Source organism: Papio anubis, chromosome 1, assembly GCF_008728515.1.
Source record: "Papio anubis isolate 15944 chromosome 1, Panubis1.0, whole genome shotgun sequence".
Taxonomy (NCBI): Eukaryota; Metazoa; Chordata; class Mammalia; order Primates; family Cercopithecidae; genus Papio; species Papio anubis.
Window position 1 is genome coordinate 125,401,681 of NC_044976.1, and position 23,547 is coordinate 125,425,227.

General features: G+C 48.7%; 1 protein-coding gene across 2 annotated transcripts in view; it reads right to left on the bottom strand.

The window, feature by feature from the left end:
* The window catches only part of KCNN3 (potassium calcium-activated channel subfamily N member 3), a 166,050-nt gene that overhangs the window by 62,293 nt on the left and 80,210 nt on the right, over window positions 1-23,547 (bottom strand). For both annotated transcript variants that reach the window (XM_031653347.1, XM_031653348.1), the window contains exon 3: window positions 4,207-4,625. In XM_031653347.1, the coding sequence (XP_031509207.1) occupies window positions 4,207-4,625 (419 nt within the window). The remainder of the gene's footprint in view (window positions 1-4,206; window positions 4,626-23,547) is intronic.

Below are 23,547 nucleotides of genomic sequence, written 5' to 3' on the forward strand. Positions count from 1 at the left end.
TCAGAACCCATGATGTAATGCCTCTCCGGGGGCAAGGAAAACAAGCCCGCTGTTGTCACTGCCCTCCCAGCAACCAGGCACTGCCCTCCCCATGGCACGGCTGTTCTGGGTAATTACGATCCCACTCTCTCTCCTTGGGAGGAGGAAATATGAAAAACCTTTGCTGTCACATAAAAACCAACCCAAGATATAAGAACTGTCTTTTAAAATACATCTTGCTGTAGAGAGATTTCCATAGCAACTTCAGAAGTGTGTGTATACAACTAGAGATAAGTCTAGGCTGATGAAAGCCACCTGGAATGTGAACAGGCTCTGGGCATCAGCAGCTGTGGATTTTTCTAGAACCTGTCATGTTGCTGTGTGACCCTGGGCAAGTCACTTACCCTCTCTGATGCCTAAGGTGATAGAATCATCATTAGATCAAGCTGAGAGAGATCAAGTTCATCTTGTCCACACTGCCTGGTCTGATGCTTCAGTTCCCCAAGGCTTCCCCTGCTTTCAGTTTCTGTCCAGTCTCTGGCTGAATAAGTCCTGGCTGAAGGCCTCTGCCAATATTACTTATTATTTGATATTGGGAAAGACAATGATCATTTAAGCTTGATTCTAAAAATATTGCTCAGTGTTTGTAAGAGAAGTGCTTTGCCTGTTTAGGAAACAATGTATTAATAGGGCAGATTCCTAGGACAGAGTCTGTGAGCTGCTGAGATTTGGGGGTAGGAGTTTGATTGGGGCTGCTCTCAGGATCAACACCTCTGGGGTGTAGGGGAAGCTCCCAGGTGCAGTGGTAACAGAGGCCTTAGGCGATCCCTCAGGGACCCTGGAGCCCGGTTGAGTGTGCTACTAGAAGCAATCGGGGTTGGGCCTTTGAACTCCCACACTGACAAATCCCCTCGGGAGCTTGCTGCTCCCGGGCAAGGGGCTTGACCTTAAGAGAGGGACTCAGTCACAACCCCAGCTAAGGGAATGAGAGCCCGGGTCCTGGAGGGGCATCCGGGTGAAGCAATATGTCATCCACTACATGGTTGTGTTTGAATTGGATATGAAGGCAGCCCGGGAGGCTTAAGTATGATAACATGGTCAAGACCATAGGCAGCGGAGGCAGGGAAAACAGAAAGACTGGGATTCACATGTCAGTCTCAGTGGCCTTGAGACTCTGAGATTGGGAAGGTTGCCAGGAGAGTCGAGGCCATGATTTCCTCGTATGTGCAGGATTCAGCCTGGGTTGGTGACACACACATGGAAGTTCAGAGTCAGAAACGAGTCCAGATTCTGGCTCCATGCTTACTATTAAGAGCTCGGTGACCTCGGGGCCAGTTACTTTCTATCAGTTTCCTCGATTCTGCCATGAGGCTTCATGTCCAATTCAAACATATCCATGTAGTGGACGACATGTTGCTTCACCCAGATGCCCCTCCAGAACCTGGGCTCTCCTCCCCTCAGGCAAGGTACCTCTCTCATAGATCTATTGTGAGGGTAAGCTGGGATGGCATATGGATTTTACACAGAACTAGCACAGGGGAGTAACAATAACATCTACCATGCTTTAATACACCTCATGTTATACCTAAGTCTTTGTTCAAATGGCCTTTTTGCAAGAGAAGGGAACTTTCAGAGAATTTCCAATTTGCTCATTGATCCTCCGTGCCTTGGTCTTAGCGGGGGCTTATGACCCATGTCTGTAGAAAGAGAGAGAGAGACCCAGTGGCCCACCAGGGGCCAGGCTACCCCAGCCTCAGCTTGGAAGTTATGGAAGGCCATGCAATATCAAATGAGATGCATCATCTAAGTACTTTGCAAACTACATTCTTTAAAACAAGCTTATTTTCCAGTGAAAAATAGTCACCCCTTCTTGTGACAGGTTCAATAAATTATGAAACTCACTTGCAGGTACTTTGTTGCATGTTCAGCCTGTTTGCTCATCTGAAGTACATGCCAGGGATCATCCGAGGACGTGAAAGACTTCACATAGCTTAAAGGGCTACACAAATTCAATTACTATTGTTGATAGACAACGTGGCTTCCATCATTTAGAAAGGAAAACAGGAAGAATATAGGCCAATGTATGGTAGAAGTTGGGCTGTTCTAATTATAAGAAGGCAGCACAAAATTCCCAAGAGTTATCAAGGGATCTACACTATTATTACTAATTTTCACCATCACTGGATCGCAATACACAGTGCATATATACTACCTTGTTTGACTCTAACAGTAAATCCTGTATCCAGCTTTCAGATGAGAAAATTGAGGTCCAGAGAGGTGAAGCGACCAGCACACTGTTGCTCAGCTAACAGTACCATGAGGAGTCTGGGGTCAGAACCCAAGCACATGCTTTCTCCATTGGGCAAAGAGCGTCTGCTTACCGGAGAAGGCTCATGAAGCCCCGTGCAGTGTGGTCCCACTCAGAGCGGATGTTGCAATGTCAGCTGCTGAGTAATGGCGAGGTTCTGAATAGGTGAGCATGGTGTGTCCCTGAGGCTCTGTGTGTGAGAAAGGTCTTCCAACACTGCACTGGCTCTCACAGCCTGAACCTGCATCCTGGAGCCTGAACCCTTGTTCTGCGGCAGCAGAATGCCCTCTCAGTTTGACCGTGTGTCTGCTGGCCAAAACGCTGAAAGAAATATCTGCAAACAGAACGTCTCAAAAATAGGTAGGAGATATGGTTCAAGGTACCCATGTGGGGCGTGTTTAGGCTAACTCTTCCCCAGACTTCTTTGTTTTGTTTGATTTCTGCTAGGACACTGGTGCATGGAAGGTTTGGCAATATAATTGTAAGTGTTGACGAATTAAGGATGACTACCAGAATCTGTGTAAATTACACAGGATGCTTCACCATACCTCCCAACATACTGAAAATAATCTCTCTCAAGTAAACATAGCTTCATTCTATTTCAAGTGATCCTCAATTTAAAATGAGGAAACTGTATTCCAGAGAGGTTAAGTAACTTGCCCCAGGTCTCACAGCTACTTAGGGGCAGAATCACGGTTTCTAACCTAGATTTGGACTCCCCATATCAAATCAGATTAAAATGAATATCCAGGGCTGGGTGCAGTGGCTCACGCCTGTAATCCCAGAATTTTGGGAGGCCAAGGTAGGAGGAACACTTGAAGCCAGGAGTTCAAGACCAGCCTGACCAACATGGTGAAACCCCATCTCTACTAAAAATACAAAAATTAGCCTAGCATGGTGGTGTATGCCTGTAATCCCAGCTACATGGGAGGCTGAGGCAGGAGAATTGCTTGAAGTTGGGAGGCAGAGATTGCAGTGAGCAGAGACTGTGCCACTGCACTCCAGCCTGGGTGAGAGGATGAGACTCCATCTCAAATAAATACATAAATAAATAAATAAGATGAATATCCAGGACCCCTTGCATGGGAGAAGAGTCATGAAAGGCAGCTCAAGGGTGGTGGAAGGAGGTGGTCTCAGTCCTGCCCTTGCACCTTGATGATGGCTGTTCCAAGGAGTTGGCATTTTGTTCTACAGCCCTGGATCTCTATCAGGACACATCTCCCTTCTATCTCATGAGTAGCTCCTCTGAATGACTCCCAACCACCAGCCTCCTAAAACGTTTCCCAAAGTATGTTCCATCAGTACAGTGCTTCTCAAAGTAAGGTGCATATGAATCACCAGGTGACCTTGTTAAATGCAAATCCTAATTCAGTCATTCTAGGCTAAGGCCTGAGATTCTGGGAATTGTTCTAACAAGTTCCCAGTGATGCCAATGCTGCTGGTCTGTGAACCAAACTTTGAGTAGCAAGGTACCAATAGTGCTTTATAATAAAAAGGGTTTGAGGGCAAATACAATTGAGAAAGTTTGAACTAAACGAAAATAAATGGTTTCATTACTGCAGGACTTCTCAGAGCCTTTAAAATGCTAATAAGCATTATTAGTACCCAAGAGGAAGAAATTGCAATGTGTTATATGTGAGTTACTGACGTAACCAGAATGATATATTGGTTTGCAAAGAAGCAACAGAAAATCAGGAAAATTCTGTGCCTTTTTCCCACCTTACCTTGGTTCCAAAGCTGCAATTACAGCTCATACTCAACCCCAACTCAGCACTCCCCTCTTTCCCACTGTCTCCTTTCAGGTGTCTGGGTACATGCCTGTCTCCTCCATCAGACCACATACCTCCTGGCACCCCTGCTCCTCCTCCCTTCCCTGTCCCAGCACAGACTCTGCACTCAGAAGGCCCCAGGTGGAATACCTTTCGCAGACACGGACGGTCCAGGCAGCAATGATCCACAGAGAGATGCTGAACACGAGCAGCACAGTGCCAGGGCAGATGGTCATGAGCGTCTTCATGACGAAGCGGGTGTTGAAGTTGATCTTGTTGAGGGCCCCGATGCTGCGGGACGAGGCATCGGTGAAGAGCTTGCTGTGCAGCAGCATGACTCGGGCGATCAGGTACAGGCGCAGGAACATGGGGATAGACAGGATGATGTCCACATCGGCCTCCGCCCGGGAGGGTGTGTAGGAGAAGGCCAGGCGCGCCGTCCAGAAGAACTTGTACTCGCCAGGAATGGGGTGGATGGCGCACACCAGCATCTCCAGGCTGATGTAGAGGATGCGCTCGTAGGTCATGGCTATCCGCCAGTCATCCGCGCCATTGTCGATCACGAAGAGCTGGTGGGGGCAGAGAGTCCATTAGTGTGGCCAGGACCAGGAAGCGCACAGCAGGGCCCAGACAGGACAGGTGGGGCAGGCTGGGGCAGGCTCCCGGGCTCAGGTCAGCCTGACCACCTCAGCCTGCTCTTTAGGGGCCTTGCTGTGTGTCAAGAGCCCTGGATGGGGAGTAGGGAGACCTGGATTCAGGTCCGGCTGGGAGGCCCTGGCTAAGACACTTTGACTCTCTAGGCCTCACTTTCCTCCTCTGCAAATCACTTCCTGAGATATAGTGATTTATAATAAGAAATCATATAATTGGTCTTTATCCTGGTTTAGGCACAGTTCCTAAAACCTTAGGAATTTCCAAAGTGATAAGTGTCTTTTGTATGCTAATGAGATGACTAGTGGCTGGGGTGGGAGGTGGGGATCCAGGGGACCCTCAGGATGGGTGCTGGTTGCCAGGGGAACCAATCTGGTGATGAGAGGGCTGGAAATTTCAGCCCCACCCCACCACCTCCTGGGAGGGAAGAGGGGCCCGAAGGTTGAGTTGATCACCAATGGCCAATGATGTCATCAATTATGTCTGTGTAATGAAACCTCCATAAAATCCCAAAAAGACTGTGTGTGTGTGTGTGTGTGTGTGTTTTAACTTTTATTTTAGGTTCAGGGGTACATATGCAGGTTTACTATATAGGTAAACTTGTGTTACAGAGGCTTGTTGTACAGATGATTTTGTCAACCAGGTACTAAGCCTAGTACCCAATAAGTTATTTTTTCTGATCCTCTCCCTCCCACTCTCCACCCTCAGTGTCTATCGTTCCCCTCTTTGTGTTTCGATGAGCTTCTAGATAGCTGGACACATGGAGGTCCCTGGACACGTGGAGGGTTCCGTGCCCAGAGAGGGCATGGAAGCTGCACCCCTTCCCATGCGCCCTGCCCTTTGCTTCGCTCCCATATGGCTGCTCATCTGAATCCTTTGTAAGGTCCTTTATAATAAACCAGTAAATGTGTTTCCCTGAGTTCAGTGAGCTGCTCTAGAAAATTAATGAAAACCTGAGAAGGGCGTCCTGGGAACCCCTGATTTATAGCCACTTGGTCAGAGGCTCAGGTAAAACAGCCTGGGGCTGGTGACTGGCGTCACAAGTGGGGTCAATGTGGTGGGACTGAGCCCTCAACCCATGGGAGCCGACACTAACTCCAGGCAGACAGTCAGAGTTGAGTTATATTGCAGGACACTCAGCCAGTGGCCACTGGAGAACTGCTTGGTATGTGGGAACCACCCCCTCCTTTTTGCTGACCACAAGTGTTCTATATTGAGCCACTTCCCAAGGTCCCTTCCAGCACACAGGTGCCAAATTGGCTGTTTCACGATGGTGAGAAAGATCAACTCATTTGTATTAAAAACACATCCCTGAGCCCCTGCCAGACCTGAGCTGAGCCCTGGAAGGGGATGCGAAGATGAAAAAGTCATGTTTCCCGCATGAGTGAACTCGCAAGGGCTGGCACAGATTCCTTCTCCCCACTCAGAGAAGGGAGCACAAGTGTTTGCTGGTAGCACTGCGCTCTCAGACAGTGCAGTGAAGCGTTCACGGCACGGACTCTGGAGCCGGACTGCCTGATCCTAACACTACTGGCTCCACGATCTTGGGCAAGTTACCGAACCGCCCTATGCCTCAGTGACCTCATCTGGGGATGATGATAATAGCTGCTGCACAGAGGCCGCTGTGAGGCTGCAGTGGGTTCGTATATGCAGCATGCATGGAATCCTGCCTAGCACCCAGCATGCTATGTAACTATTAGCTATTCTTAGTTTTAGCATTATTAATGGATCTGGTCTGTCTTTCTGTAAAATGACAGTTGGACTCAGTGATGTCTAAGCTTCCTTCTAGCCCTAACCTTTCACGAAGATGCTTCCTGCTGTCACCTCATGAGGATGGCTGTTCACACAAGAATTGACTGAGCACCAGCTGTGTGCCCAGCCTTTGTCTTCGGGTAAGTCCCACTGTGGAGTCCCACCATGTTTGATGACTGCGAAACGGAGTTCACATCTTTCCCCTCTGTGACCTCAGTCTTCATCTGAGACTGAAATGAGAAGCCTGTAAGGTCTCATCCAGCTCAGATGATTTGATTCTTGGAGGGTGAGGCCTGAGATCCGCGCATATGTTCGGTGTGGGCCTCCTGTGCAGGCACCTCACTTCTGGGAGGTAGTGGAGTGTTTATCATCACACTATGCCCTCTCTCTACTGGGCCCTTGGCCCTCCAGCAGATCTGGCTGATGCCTGTCCCAGCTCATCCACAAACACATCCCACTCAAGACTCCAGCCTCATATGCTGCCTGCTCCACCGATAGCCACAGAGAGCTGCTGCTCTCCAAAGCTGCTTATGTTTGCCTTTAAACAGGAGACAGGCAGGGTCCTGTGGCCTAACATGAGCTCAGGATGAAGGGCACCAACACCAGCACCTCCTGGCCAGGAGAGCAGCCCACGCATGCATCCTGGGAAGGCCTGAGCTGCAAGGCTGGAAGAAACTAGGCTGGGTTAGGAGAAATTAATGTTGAGGCCAGGGTTGGGTGGAGGTTTTACTTAACGTGGAAATACACCCTCAGCACAGAAAGAGTAACAGAGAGACTGGATCAGCGTGGATTTGTGGGGTCTGGCTGAAAGCCAAGTGAAGCCTTCCTTTCCTCCCTTGCACAGGGAGATCAGGGAATGAAGGCTCTTTATTCTGTCCATCCAACTGTCTCCTTGATGGTCTGGGCTGAAGGAAGCTTCTGCTCTGTTTCAAAGTTAGTCACCAAGCAGCTTTCTCTCCCCATTTTGCTGCCTTCCTTAGTTCAGCAGGAACCAAGGACCCAGGAGAGGACCTATGGTACCAGGCCTGGTGTGGGGTGGGCGGGCGATGCTTGCCTTGCTTTTAGCATCTACCTGTGATATGTTTCGGCAGCAAGGGGAACCTACCAGGCAATTCAGTGGGCCCTGAGAGGCATGGGCGGGGGAGGCAGCACTAGGAGGCAAGTCTCTCACCTTGCTGAGCCTCAGTTTCTCTTTCTCCCTGCTGTGTACCCTTACAAAGCCATAATGGAGAGCAGAGGAGACAATGGGTTGACAGGGCTTAATAAACTACAAAGGATCATTTGTTCATTCATTCATTCATTCAACAAACATGTGTTGAAGGCCCTATGAGCAGCCCCCCACCGACCCACCCATAAGGATCCTGAAGGGAAACTAGAGGGGACTGTGGGAGCAACTGGCTGAGAGGCTCACCTGGTGGCTCTAATCAGGGAGCTGTCATTTCTGAACAGGAGACAGTACCCAGCACAGCACCAGCTGGAGACTCACCCTCCTCCTTCCCCAGTGCAGCTGAGCCTGGGTTTTTCCAGACACAGGTTTCCCCCAGCAATTGGAAAGCCCTAATGGCTGTTCAAAGGGTTCCCTCTGCTTCTAACTGCCGCCCGACAGGCCAAGCCATGGCAACGTGACTGCCTGGCCAAATTCTTCAAATGCAAAATTAAAACCATCTACTCTGTAATAAAGAATTGCATCTGGTTACTATAGTAACTGGGTTCACTCTGGGCAGGAAGGGAAGCAACAAGTAACAGATTCCTTTGATTGCCTGATGAGGAGCGGGATTGTAAGCCGTCACAGCTGAAGGGGAGAACGCACCAGCAGCTCTGCCCAGCGTGACGGGAAGGTGCTGGTCCCCAGCTGCCTCTCGGGTGCCCTGCCTCAGTTGCAGCTTGGCAGTGCAGGGAAGGTGGGGGCCACATGGGGTAGTGGAACTGGAGGCCAGAGAGCTAGCCTGAAGTCCTCCACATCCAGGTATTAGCCATGTGATCTCAGGCCGTGTGTGACTTCTCTGAGCTTGTTTCCACATCTCCAACAGGGGAACATTGACCTTGGCCCTGCCTGCCTCATGAGGTTAGTGTTAGGATCCAATAATACAGATAAAAAGTTGGTGGCTGGGGTTGGTGGCCCACGCGGTGGCTCACGCCTGTAATCCCAGCACTTTGGGAGGCCGAGGCAGGCAGACTGCCTGAGCTCAGGAGTTCGCAAACAGCCTGGGCAACACAGTGAAACCGTCTCTACTAAAACACAAAATAATTAGCTGGGCGTGGTGGCAGGCGCCTGTAGTCCCAGCTACTCGGGAGGCTGAGGCAGGAGAATCGCTTGAACCCGGAAGGCAGAGCTTGCAGTGAGCCAAGATGGCGCCACCGCACTCCAGTCTGGGCGATAGAGCAAGACTCAGTCTCAAAATAAATAAATAAATAAATAAGTCCGACAGTGCTTTACTAACTGTCTAAAAATGTGAGGGATTTTTAAGCTGGAGGGCCTGGGGGGCACTCACAAACACTGTGTGTAAAGAGGCGGTGTTTTGATTGGCGGTTGGGGGAGTTTTCAAGCCGCAGGTTAAAAGCCTCTGCTGGACAGGGCTCCACTGCAGGGTTTTCTGCATCTGCAGGGTGGGACGTGGCCCAGAAGATCCCATTGCTGTCCCACATGAGGACACTGTATGCTTCCTTCCCTCCTTCTGACCCCTGGAATCACAGTTCTCCAAATGTGGTCTCGCTCCCTCCCGTTTCAGAGCAAGTAGCAGATACCCCACTCCGCTGGTTCCTAACAAAGCACAATCCCAATGATTGGTTTGCGTTTGTGAGATTTTTGCTGTCTCACCCCTTAGACGTGGTTCTCAACCTACTCACATCGCACATTAGAATAACTTGGAGAGCTTGTTCAAAAATACCCATGCCCAGGCCCACCCCAGGCCAAGTAAATCAGAATCTCTGGGGGTGGAGCCCTGGCACGGGGGTTCTTCTTAAGGCTCCAAGGTGAGTCTAAAATGTAACCAGGATTGGGACCCCCCCACTCCACCAGTCACAGTTGGAGCTCCAAAGAGACAAGGGCTATGTCTTCCTTGTTCCCTGTGGCATCTCCAGAGCCTAGCTCAGATCTTAGCGCTTAGTAGGTGTTCAATAAATGCTTGTTTAGTGAATTAATAACTCCCACATACTGTGTGCTCCTGGACTAATCTTCCCTCTCTTGGGCTCAGCTTCCTTCTCTGAGGAATGAGGGAATAGACTAGACAATCCCCAAGGTACCACCTGCCTTAAGAAGCCATAATTCTGTAGTTCTACACAGACCCTCTTGCTGGCGGCTCCCACCTCATCTGTGTTCTCAGTGCACCTGAGCTCTCCAGGGACAGGAACCATGCCTGGCTCATCTCACCCCACTCCCATGCCTGAGACGTTGCCTGGCACAGAGTGGGCAGTCAGTAGAATTTTGGTGAATAAAAAGTGTGTAGGCGGATGACTGTGTCATATGAAGAAAAGGACAGATTGCCCGTGGCCCTTGTTAACCACCCAGAATGGAAATTCCTGTTGAAAATCCATTCCTAAGCCTGTGACTCACAAAGGACTTGACAATTCATCTCACACCATGGGAAGGGACACCCTCTTATTCTCAAAGGGTGGTTCAACCTCGAATAAACTGTCCCAGGTGACCTCCAAGCCTTAGAAAGTTCTAGAGCAAGTCTGAAACCAGGATATTGAGTAGCGCTGGACCAGAGGGGCAGGAGGAGTGTGTATGTGGCTCCACAAAGGACTATCTTCCCCTAGGGCTTAGTCTCAGTCATCCAGCCGTGATTCTAGACCAGCTTGACTGTTGGCCTCTGACGGATTCTGGAAAAGTACTGAGGTGGTGTGGACACAATGTGGCATGGGGCAGGGAGCACTGTGGGCCCTCGAGTGGTCTGTTCTGGGCTGTTCCAGAGCAGGAGAAGCCACAGAGGCCCAGGGCTGATGAACGAGTCCCTTCCTGACCAAACGTGGGTTTGCTCCTCGCATGCTGGCCTCCCTGAATGGGGAAAGGAAAGCCACATTCTCCGAGTCACTGAATCTTTCTGCCTCCTAAGCCTAAAAAAGTGATTTCACTCATTGAGGGTGCAACTGGCCTGAAGATGTAATGTGTCAGTACCACAGTCTCTGGTATCCTGAAAGTTCCACTCTTTCCTCAGATAGTTGCTCTGTCCAGAGGTGGCTCTAGGCCTAATCCCTCTACCACTTAACTGGTGGTTCTGAGGACTTGTAGGATTTTCAGCCGTTAGTATAATTCTGAGAGCTCTGGGAGAGAGATTGTATGCAACAGTGATTCCAAACTTTCCTTTAAGGAGCTTGTAATTAGAGAAAAAGGAGAACTAACTCAACTCAGTTCAGTATAACAATTATTAAGAATCAACAAGGTTAGGCTACTGTGGGTATATAAATATGAATCAAACACATGTCCCATGAATCAGTTCACAATCTCAAGTAGCTCTAGCAAAAGACATGCATGATTCGGATGCAATTTGAAAAGCTTCTTGGGCTAGACAGGGCTTCAGCAGTGCCTGGAAGGCATGTATCAGACACACCGGAGGGGGCAGCTTGCAGAAATGGCCACAAATTCCTCCCATCCCATTCACTTACTTCTGTACATGTGATTTTGCCTCTCTTTCAGTCAAGAAGTACAGCCTATTTCTCTCTCTCTTTTTTTTGAGACAGTTTCGCTCTTGTCAACCAGGCTAGAGTGCAATGGCGCCATCTGCCTCCCGGGTTCAAGCGATTCTCCTGCCTCAGCCTCCTGAGTAGCTGCGATAACAGGCACCCACAACCACACTTGGCTAATGTTTGTATTTTTAGTAGAGATGGGGTTTCACCATGTTGGCCAGGCTGGTCTCGAACTCCTCACCTCCAGTGATATGCCCACCTCGGCCTCCCAAAGTGCTGGGATTACAGGTGTGAGCCACCACACCTGGCCAGTACAGCCTATTTCTCAATCTCTTCAGTCTGAATTTAGCCATGTACCTTGCTTTGGCCAGTGGAACAGTAGAAAGAGTGATACAGCAGAGGTTTGAAAAATGTCAGCACCGTGAGGCTCACTATAGACACATGGCCTCACTATCCCTTTCAGCCCAGCCTACAGCCAGCACCAGCTGCCAGCCATCAGAAGCCACCCTAGACCAGCTGCATGACAGAAGCTCACCCCAGTAAGACCAGCAGAAGAACCACCAAGCTGAGCCCAGCCCAAATGACTGACCCACAGAAATGTGACCTAAATTCTTATTTTAAGCCATTATGTTTTGAGGTGCTTTGTTATGCCACAAAACTAATATATAACAAAACTAATTCTTACATTTGGCACATATTAGAAAAGCCAGGTCATGTGCCTACTGTGCCCAACATTTTCCTTTTAGATTCTTATGCCACAGCCCCTAGAAGGAACCCTCACCTGTCCCCACCTTCCCACTCCACTCAGTTATATCTGCTGGCCAGTCTTTCTCAAGCAACTGGGTTACTGGATGGGAAGGAGATCAGGGTCAAGGGCCATTCCAGCTTCCCCCATCCCCACTCCCACCATGGATGCATCATTTGAGATATCAAAGAATAACTCAGAGCATTTAAAAAGTTATTTTGCAAGCAGTTTGGTTGTTTTGCATACAAAGTGTTTTCTCAGATGTGAGGAAGTCAGCTGGTAGACTGAATCACAGAACAAAGGCAAAACGGAATTAATTGGGCGGGGGGCACTGGAGAAAAACAGCATGGAGTCTGGGAACAGTGGACCTTGTTGGCAAATGCTGAGGCTAAACGGATTGGCTGGCAGCTAACGAAGAGGTCAGCATGGTATTCCATCCTTGGACGGCCAGTGAGGGATAGTACAGAAAGCACTTTTAGTTATTCAGGGATTCTTCAGAAGCCCTCAGCTTTCAGCTGTGGGCGTGTCACAGGCCCTTTCCCTTGTCACCTGCACCTCAGGGAGTCCAGGTCTGAGCTTTCCCTGGTTACAGTGTCTCACCAAGCAAAGATGTCATCGCCAGCTCACCACAAGGCCAATGCTGAAGGCCATCTGGCCACCTCAGGACAGGGCCATTCAGCTGCAATCTCTGTAGGGCCTGGGACAGGTTGCCTTGACAGGGAAACAAGGACACTACCCAGTGTCTCCAGCAGCCACATGGCACAGCCTGAGCTTCAGGCTTGTGAGGCCTTCCCACACTTCCTGCAGAGGGGTAGGCATGCAGGGAAGCTTGCCTTTTTTCTTTTTTTTTTTTTTTAGGATAAGTTTAGAGTCCATTCATTGGATTCACTCATTTTCCCCTCATTCTATTTTGAAAGGCTTGAGACCTTTCTGATTTTTTATTTAAGCAAAATCTGTCATTAAAATGTTGTCAGCGATCAGGGAGGAGAGCATATTCCTGCTTAGACACTTTCTGACCAAACTGAAAAACTTTCACTCTTGCACAACTATGAATTTCTCTAAATTAAAGGAGAGAAAATGGAAAAAGCCTTTTTGTGTACTGTTCCCTCTCTGTGGGGAAAAAAACTTCAGGGAAAATTTCCATCATTTAAAAAAATATACACAGAAACAAAGCAAGAGGAAAAAAATTACAGATTTTCTTAAGATATATTATTTATATATAATATATTTTATATTTTATATATATACATATATAAATTTAAACACCCTGGAGCACATATTCTGCATGTACACCATTACTAGGGGGGTTACCATGGAAGCAACATCAAAAGTCCTGTAGTACCTAATTAGCTTTCCCTGAGGACAGGAGCTGATTGCCAGTGATGAAATGAACTTCTGGGTTTGCAGCAAGGTTCGTAAAATTTCCAGTCAGCAAATGCTCCATGCAACTAAAGGAAGAAAGGGAGGAAGGTGGGGGGTGGGAAGCAAAGGTAGAAAAAAGGTGGCTCTAAAACAGGCCAGCCAGTGAATGGGCCTTGTCAGGGAAGTCTATGATTCTACCATAAACATGATGCTTAGGGCGAAGGGGTCCATGCTACCCGGCTCTGTATCTAAGAAGAAATTGTTCTCATCTGAAACCATCCCACTCCCTGGGCCATGTGTGATGTCCCACAGTGGCTCTTTGGTCCGGCCAGGACAGGCTTCTCCTGAGTGCCTCACCAGAGCTCGCTTTTGGTCTGTTGCAGTGTATAATGACTACCCATGGGCGTTATGGAGCCTGAAGTTTGTTTGGGACTAACAGAGACCAGTGGTGATCATAAATCCTTTCCCCTGTCCTCAGTTCTCAGAGAAAGCAAGCCAAGTTACAGCATTTAAGGGAGCCATTATTTTTCACTCACATAGCAGGAATTTCTTGATCCCTGACCACGGCACCACTGGGGATAGAGCATCCCACCTCTGGCCATCTGTGTGTGGCAAGTCTCTGGACCTGAGATTCATCAGTATAATGTGAAGACTTGGATGCGATTTGTAGTTTTCCATTTTCTCCAGGCTGTGGGGCCATTTCTTTTATAAGATTGTTCATGTACGCCCAACATGGGAAACACAAATTCAGAGCTGTTGTAGTTGAAAGGGTAGAGAAGAACATTCAAAGATCAACTCACTCACCTCCTCCTCCAGTCTAGATCTCTGTAGTGGACCCCATGCTCTCCATAGAACCCTTTGATTGGAAATCCTTTGGATGGACCGACTGGTCTCTAGTTGTAATGAGAGACAAGGTGTGATGCTGGAAATCAAGTGTTTGGGGTCTGGTTCAAGAGGTGCTGGATGCACAGGCATGGAGCTTTGCCCTGATCAGCTTATTCACTCATTCATTCATTGAGTATGAGTTGAGCCCCTATTATGTGACTTGGTAAGCTCTAGGGATATAGCAAGACAAATAGACAAGGCCCCTGTCCCCACAGAGCTTACATTTCAGGGGAGGAAAACAGATATTAAACCGGTAAACCATTTAATTTTAGAGAGTGACACCTGCCAGGAAGAGAATAAGACAGGGCAAAGGAAATGGGAGAAGTCCCAGACAGCCAGGACAGGGCTCTCTATGGAGGGGTCCTCTGAATCCAAAGTGAGCCTTGCAAAGGTATGCATTACAGAGGGGACAACCATGTGCAAAAACCCCAAGGCAGGATGGAGTTTAGAGAGTTGCAGAGATAGAAGAAAGAAGACCAATGTGAAAAAGAAGTGAGGGATGGTACCAGATGAGGCCAAGAAGGTAGCAGGACCCAGATCACTGGGACCTTGGAGGTCACAGAATGAGCTTTATCAAAGGATAGGAGACCACAGACCCACTCCCACCAGGGCCATGTGCACCATGTCACCACTTTCTGAAGACAGACTGCCCACAGGTTAAATATGCACCTGCGGTAGTCAGTTCGGGTCTCCAAAACAAAATACCATAGACTGGGTAACTTAAAAAACAGAAATGTATTTTTTCACAGTGCTGGAGGCTGGAAGTCTGAGATCAGGGTGCCAACACAGTCAGGCTCTCTTCCTGGCTTGCAGGTGGCCGCCATCTCACTGTGTCCTCACATGGCAGAGAGATGGAGAGAGACCTCTCTTTTTCTCTTCTCCTAGAGCCTCAGTGCTATAGGATTAGGCCCCATCCTTATAACCTTATTTAAACTTAATTACCTCCCACAGACCCTATCTCCAAGGCAGTTACATTGGAGATAGGGCCTCAACTCCCTATCTCCAAGGCAGTTACTTTGGAGGTTAGGGCCTCAACAAATGCATTTTGGGGAGACACAATTCAGTTCATAGCTATTTCCTTTTGTGTGAAAATTACCCAAAAGCCAGACTGTGGGCCAAGCCAGGTGACTTTGCACATACCATTTCATTGCAATCTCATAATGTCCCTGTAAGGGAGTAATACGTCCATTTAGCAGATGAAGAAACCCAAACCAAGAGAGGTTCAATCAATTGACTGGGGCCTTCAGCATTCTATGTCTTCCAAATCTCACGACCTTTCACCTGCCAGCCTGCTAAGCAGGCCTTCTATTTGGGGGCTGGCCAGTTTGGGGTGTACGTTGTCTTCTAAAGAAAACTCAGCCCGGCGCGGTGGCTCATGTCTGTAATCCCAGCACTTTGGGAGGCTGAGGCGGGCGGATCACGAGGTCAGGAGATCGAGACCATCCTGGCTAACACGGTGAAAACCCATCTCTACTAAAAATACAAAAAAATTAGCCAGGAGTGGTAGTGGGCACCTGTGGTCCCAGCTACTCAGGAGGCGGAGGCAGAAGAATGGTCTGAACCCAGGAGGCAGAGCTTGCAGTGAGCCGAGATTGCGCCATTGTACTCCAGCCTGGGTGACGGAGCGAGACTCCATCTCAAAAAAAAAGAGAAAACTCAAGTCCACACTTTAAATGCTCATTCTCAGAAGAATCTTTGCTGACCAGAGAATCAATATACAATTAAAATAAACTGGGTTCCATCCCTGGTGTCTGCACCACCTTGGAAACCCACATTGTTACCTGCAATCTAGACTGGGCTATGTTTGTGGAACTAAGACCACAGCTTTCATTTCCACAGATAGAATATCCATTTATCATCTTTCCCTTCCTCCTCTTCCCACCAGTGAACAGACCTCTATGGAGACCTGGTGATGGGGTCCCTAGCGAGGAAGAGACCATCTTAGTTTAGGAGCCCACTTACACACCCCAGCATGTTTGCTAATGAAGAAGATTCCTCTGGATAGGGCTGGGGTGGGGTCAGAGGAGACCAACACAGGGCTTAACGTATGTGCCCTAGAAATGAACAGGAACATTGGAGGTGGGAGATTGTGAGCTATGGGACTGGAAGGAGAGGGCAGGTGGCTAAGCAACACCTTGGGCCAGTCCCATGAGAGGGGGAAGCCGGAGCCCACTGAGGACTAACTGCTGCTGACCACCCATGAGACACAGACAGTGCTGAGACTGTAAGATCAGGAGCATGTGGCGTTCAGCACTGTCCCGTTTGTTGTGCCACCACCACCTCACCCCTTCCCCTTGCTCCAGATCCATGGAAATGTCGGCTAACCTAGAGGCCTTGGTCATGGGCCCCCGAGGAGCAATGGGAACAGGAAGGGTGCCTTAAGGGGTCACTAAGTACAGGATAAAGGTGGAGAATTCAGCAGAAAGAGTTTGACATCAGATGAGCTATCAAGAGAGAAGTGGAAGTTTCCGAGCCCCCAGAGACCAGTGGAAAGACACTGGGTCCCCTCCTGTGTGGGGTGGGAGTTTGTAACCAATTCTATTTGAAGCAGTAAGGCCAAGTGTCCCCAGTCAATCCTTGGGCTGCAGTGGCCACACCTCGGTCTCATCATGTGCCCCGCGCCCCAGCCATCTTTACATTGCTGCCAGAGCGAATGTTCCAAAATACAAACCAAATCATGTCACCTCCCCCTCTAGAACCTTTCAGTGGCAACCCAGACTGTCCAACCTCCTAACTGCACTTGGCCAAAAGGGCCTTTTCCCACCTGGCACCAGCTGGCCCCTCTATCCCCATCACCTGCCACACCTGGTGTCTCATCCCAGCCAAACCAAGTTACCAGTAACCCCTGAGCTTGCGCCCCTCCCTCCATCTTCTGTACAAGCACTCCCTCTTCTCAGCTTCTTCACCAGAGACCTCCAGATCAAGCGTCCCTCCCTTCCACAGGTCTAAGCTGGTCCCTTCCAACTCCCAGGTGGGGCTGGGTGCCTTCCTCCAGTATTCCCCAGGCCCTGTGCCCCCTGCTTGTCACAGAGCCAATCCCCAAATGGCAACTGGAGAAGGATGGCCAGACAGTTGGGGAGTGCTAGCCCGCGTTTCAGGGGACCAGACCTTACAGGCACCATTTCATTTAGTCCTTAACAGTGTTCTGAGATAGGTATTCTTATTTCTATTTTACAGACAGGGAAACTGAGGCTCGGAGAGATTAAGTAATTTACTAAAGGTCACACAGTTAATAAGGGGCAGACCTAGGCTCTAGAGCCGGGGCAGGCAGCCTCCAAAGTTCACTCTCTCCACTACTGTGTGTGCTGCCCCAGGCTGTACTAGGAGGGCTTGTTGGACTGAACCCGGATGTTTGCTTGTCCCAGGCCAGGCCAATACGTGTTTCTGGTTCTCTGTGTGCCTTGGCAGATCCAGGAGTCAAAGGTTTCTGTGCATCTGCTAAGTCTGGGGTAAGAGGAATCGTTTTCTCAACAGGAAGTTTCTGGTAAGTTTCTTTCCTTTTGACACATGAAAGGATCCTGCTGAATGTTTGGGGGTAGGGGAGGAACAGCATCATCACTGGGGCTGCTGGGCCCTGATTGGTTCTAAGTCACCTGTTTACCACTCAGGGAGAAATTCTTTAACCCTGGCTTAGGGGATATTTTTAGCAACTAAAAATAAAGAGGTTTTTGGATCTTTGAACAGCCTAGGGAGCTGAAGAACTGAGGTCAGGACCAGGTGTTGGTGGTGGGCAGGGAGTGTTTGTTTTTTCCCCCAACTGACTAAAAGGCCTTCAACTCCTTCTCAAGGGCCAGCTGCACCGTCACCCCTTCAGGGGGAGCTTTTCCTGATCTCCCAGTGGCGGGGGCAGCACTTCAAACAGCAACAATCCATTTGGTGTTTCCAACTTGCTGGCTGGGTCCTGAGCACGTTTCTTTTTCTTTTCTTTTTTCTTTTTTTTTTTTTTTTTTTTGAGACAAGAGTCTCACTCTGTTGTCCAGGCTGGAGAACAGTGGTACGATCATGGCTCACTACAACCTCTGCCTCCTGGGTTCAAGCAATTCTCCTGCCTCAGCCTCCCGAGTAGCTGTGCACCACCACACCTGGCTAATTTTTGTATTTTTAGTAGAGGCAGGGTTTTGCAATGTTGGCCAGACTGGTCTCAAACTCCTAGCCTCATGTGATCAGCCGTCCTCGGCCTCCCAAAGTGCTGGGATTACAGGCATGAGCCACCACACCTGGCCTCCTAAGCACTTTTCTTTACATTAACTCTTTGAGTCTCACAATAGCCCCATAAGAAAAGTGAACTTCCCCCAGACCTCCTATCAACTAAGTGGTAGAGACAGGATTTAAACCAAGAGGCCACACTCTCATCTATTAAGTTTCCATTCTGGCCAAAACCTCCCTCTTGATCTCCCATCTGAGCCGTGTTCCTGTCCACCTGCTTGTCAGCAGCCTCACTAAAGCAGGGGTCCTTGAGGACAGACGTCTCCTTGGTCACTGTCCTCCACAGTGCCAGGCACAGCACCCAGGAGATATGGGCCGCCCAAACCAATACATAAAGGGCTTAAGGTGTCAAAACTATATCAATGTGACTCCAAAGAAATATTTTAATTGTTTACCATTTTTATAATTCTCCCAAGGCAAAAGAGTCTTTTGCAACATATGCACAAGATAAAGAAATCAAAGAATATTTTTAAAAGAACTGCTTATTATACTTAAAAAAAAAAAAAAACCCTGGAAACAAACTTGAATATACATCAATAGGGAAACAGCTGAATACATTATGGTACTCATACTGGGGAACATTATGTAGCTGTTTTTAAAAATGAAGTGGATCTATATGTATTGACTTAGAAAATGTTCGTGATATATTGCTAAGTAAAAAGAGAAACTTACAGCATAATAGGTATAGTGGGATTCCTCTTTTTTAAAAGAGCAAACACCAACACATAAAACCAAAAATGCCCATATATGTGTATGCATGTTGGTACATTTTTGTATAAGCACACACAAAAGGTGCGTTAATCACCTCTGGCTAAACTAAACACTAAATTGTTAACACTGGTACCACTGGGGACGTAGGGAGATGGGAATCAGGGAACCTATTGACTTTTTTCCTTTTGATAATTAGAACACACCTCTGTGTTAAAACAAGCCTATATTGCTTTTGTAATTTTAAAAAAACCCAATAAAGTATTTTTTAAAAGAACTGTCCTGGAGAAAGCCACTTGTGGCGCCTAATGGTGATGTTTTAAGCATGGCCATTCTTGGAGGAAAAATAATTGCCAGGTCCTTTCCTGCCCTGTAATTTTCTGTGTAGAGCTTCAAATCCCCCGGGGGCCCCCAGGATTTTATGAACACAGCCCTGCTAGAAGTGTTTATAGCTGAGCTCCTCTTACAAGGCTCCCCCTCCAAGGCCAGCCTCATTACCAGATCCACAGCCCCTCTAACTAAACCACCTTGTGAAAAATAGTTCCAGGGCATGAAGATTAAACAAAGGCACTTATTTCAAGGCCACCTCTCCATGGGCATTCCCATCGCAGGCACTGAAAGCCGCATTAGTCAGTGGCCCACCCTGCTCCCCTACTGACGGCAGAGGCCTGGGCTCCCTGTGGGAAGTGGTGGCCCTCCCCATGGTTGAGAACTGAAACCTGCTCCACTGTTCCCTCCATTCGGGAGGAGGGGGCCAGGGCCAGGGCATGCGGCAGCCACCATCGCCACAGTGACTGCTGCTGGTGAGAGCTCGCTGCGGACCTGGCCTCAGTGTGCCAGGTACAGTGCCAAGCCCCGTGGGGTACAGTGGATGTCAGGATGCAAGTTCCTGACGAACCAGGAGCTTCAAACTGCGTGTCTCCTAGAGATGCGCAGAAGCAAACAAAGATATGGCTATGGAGAGGGCTGGTTTGGTGACTGGGGCACTATTTGCAATTCAGGGTCTGTGCTGCTGCCCTGGATCCAGACACCTGGGGCTCTGGCTCTAGGTCCCCCACACTAGAGGGCCCTGCTTGACCACTCCTCAAGTCACACCACACCCCCTGGAGCCAAAAGCCCACAGGGCCCAGAGGCCTTGTCTGCCTTCACCTTCTACACCTCACTTTGGATATCCAGACCCCCAGAGTCCCTTGTCCAAAAAGGCCCCAGGCCTGCTTCCAGGGCCCACGCTGCCACTTTCTCCATCTGTCCTCCCATAGGCTGATGCTGGCTGCTGGTAGATACATCCCTAAGCCTGAGAAGCAGCCAAGGGGCAGCTGGAGGAGGGGGCGGGATGAAGTTTAGACCTGAGGGCTGTGGCATCCACGGTGCCCTCAGGGTCTCAGATTGCGTCAGGAGAGAGGCAAGAGAGGGGCATGCTAGGGTCTGGGGCCTCAGGGTCTAGGTGCCTCCACTGGCCCTAAAGGAAACAGGGATAGATGGGCCTGTCGGTAACCCTTTCTGACTGTCTGGGATATGAATGACAGGATCAGCAGCAGCTACATTTTCTAGTTAGTTCTGAGGTCAGGTAAACAGGCCCCTGACACTGCCTCTCAGACGGGTTGTCCCACCTTCACACACCTCTGCAGCAGCCACAGGCATCCAGGCTTGCTCTGAGGTGCCTTCTGCGGAGTGCTGGTCACGCTGGAAGCACCATACAAAGTGACTGAGTGGCCAAATATTTAAAAAATGCTTCTCAGAGATTCATCCGGCTCATTAGCATATGAAAGCTTCTGAGACTTCTAAAGAAAAGAAAACTGGTCGGCTTTGAAATGCAGTTTCTCAAACTTATTTGACCTTGACTCTTGTTTTGAAGTAACAGCTATTAATATTTCAAGGAACACTGGGAAATGCAGGGTGTGAGGCATTCAGTGTAACAGACAATGAAGGGTTCATTCCTTCAAGCATCTATGGTTCATTTTAACGAAGACTACCACGGTCTTCCTGAGAGGCACCAAATACTCCCCTGCCTTCCTGAACTCACTCCACAGAGCACAGCCCATGCCGCCAAACCCGTCAGCATCCACTCGCGTCACCTCACAGCCTCCTGTGAGCCAGCCACCTTCACGTGCTTTTTAGTTATTTTATTTAACAAATACTTTATACAGCGCTTACCAGGTTTCAGGTGCCATTCTCAATGACTTAGAAATACTAGCTTCTTTACTCCTCATAGCAGCCCTTTTGTGGTGGGTCTTATTATTGAAAGATGAGGAAACTGCGGCATGAAGAGATTAAATGACATGCCCAAGGTCACACAGCTGGTAAGTGGTTTACTCAGATCAAACCCAGGCAGTCTGGCCCCAGAGTCCATGTGTATTCATTTCTTATTGCTGCTGTAACACATTACTTAAAACAACACAGATTTATTCTATTACAGCTCCGGAGGCCAGATGTGTGGAATCAGTTTCACTAGACTAACATGGAGGTTGTCCGCAGGGCTGGCTCCTTCCAGAAGATCTGGCAGGGGAATCCGTTTCCTTGCTTTTCCAGCTTCCAGAGGGGGCCTACCTTCCCTGCCTTGTAGCCTTTTCTCCCACCACTCCAGCCTCCTGTTTCACCATCACTCATCCTGCTTCTTCTTCGGTAGTCAGATCTCCCTCTGCCTCCCTTTTCACAAGAACAGTTGTGATTACATTTAGATCCCACCTGGATAACCCAGGATAATCTCCTTCATCTCAAGATCCTCCATTTAACCACATCCTGCAAAGTCCCTTTTGCCAGGATATCCAGGGATTAGGAGCTGGATATTTTGGCAGGGTCTGTGCCAAAATATGGTTGGGGTTGGGGCATTATGATTGGGGGAGGGGCATTATGATTCAGCCTACCACATGATGCTTTTAACCATGGTGCTAAATCTAGTTTAGTGTTCCTAACAATCCTAGGAAGATATTATCATTATTTCTGTTTTACAGATTTGAAGACTAGGGCTCCAAGACGTCAGCTGAACTGCCAAGTGTCACCCAGGTAGTAAATGGCACAGCTGGGACGGGAACCAAGATGTGAATGACTTGCTCCTTCACACCTGCCCTGCCACCGGACAGGCGGCACTCAGGACACGCGGGGCCTCGGGGGATTCCGAAGGAGGTGCTGCTTTTGTTACTCTCTAGACTGAGCCCTCCTGGTATCCTAACCCCACTGAAAACCTGATGCGAGCTATGAATTTGCTTTCCCTAGAACAAGAAGCATTTCTGGAACACACCATGTATTGCAGCTAGTTTCTGGGAGTTCACGGGCCCCAGGTTAAGAACGCTTGCTTTTTTGTGTTTTTTTTGTTTTGTTTTGTTTTGTTTTTGAGAGACAGAGTCTCGCTCTGTTGCCCAGGCTGGAGGGGTGCAGTGGTGTGATCTTGGCTCACTGCAACCTCTGCCTCCTGGGTTCAAGCATTTCTCCTGCCTCAGCTTCCCAAGTGGCTGGGACTACAGGCATGCACCGCCGCACCCAGCTAATTCTTTGTATTTTTAGTAGAGAAATGAGCCTTCACTATATGTTGCCCAGGCTGGTCTCGAACACCTGACCTCAGGTGATCTGACCGCCTCGGCCTCCCAAAGTGTTGGGATTACAGGTATGAGCCACCATGCCCGGCCAAGAACACTTGGTTTTAAAAGCAGAGTATTAGAGGGATATTTGCACACCCATGTTCATTGCAGCGTTACAGATACCCCTTAGCTTATGATGGGTCACGGCCTGATAAACCCATTGTAAATTGAAAATATTTTAAGTAGAAAATGCATTTAATACACCTAACCTACCGAATGTCACAGCTTAACCTAGCCTGCCTTGTGTGCTCCAAACACTTACATTAGCCTACATTTGAGCAAAATCATCTATCACAAAGCCTATTTTATAATAAACCATTGAATATCTCATGTGATTTACTGAACGCAGTAAACTGTAGAGTACTGTATTAGTTGCTGACCCTCGTGATCACAGGGCTGACTAGGGCTCTCTGCCGCTGCCCAACATCACAAGAGAATATCATGCCACATACCACTAGCCCAGGAAAAGATCAAAATTCAAAATTCAAAGTACAGTTCCTGCTGAATGTGTATTGCTTTCACACCATCATAAAGTCAACAAATCTTAAGTCAAACCATCATCAAATCTGGGACTATCTTTCTCTATAGGATTCGGTACTATCTGCAGTTTTAGACATCCACCAGGGGTCTTGGAACATATCCCCCATGTATATGCTGTACAGAATTTCAGGTTTGCAGGAGACAAGAGTTGAGGATTGTTCGCACATCAATGTGAGTAAACTTAACATCACTGAACTATACACTTAAAAATGGTTAGGATGAGGGCAGGTGGCTCATGCCTGTAACCCCAGCACTTTGGGAGGCCGAGGTGGGTGGATCACCTGAGGTCAGGAGTTCGAGACCAGCCTGGCCAACATGGTGAAACCCTGTCTCTACTAAAATACAAAAATTAGCTGGGCATGGTCGTGCATGCCTGTAATCCCAGCTACTAGGGAGGCTGAGGCAAGAGAATCGATTGAACCTGGGAGGCAGAGGTTGCAG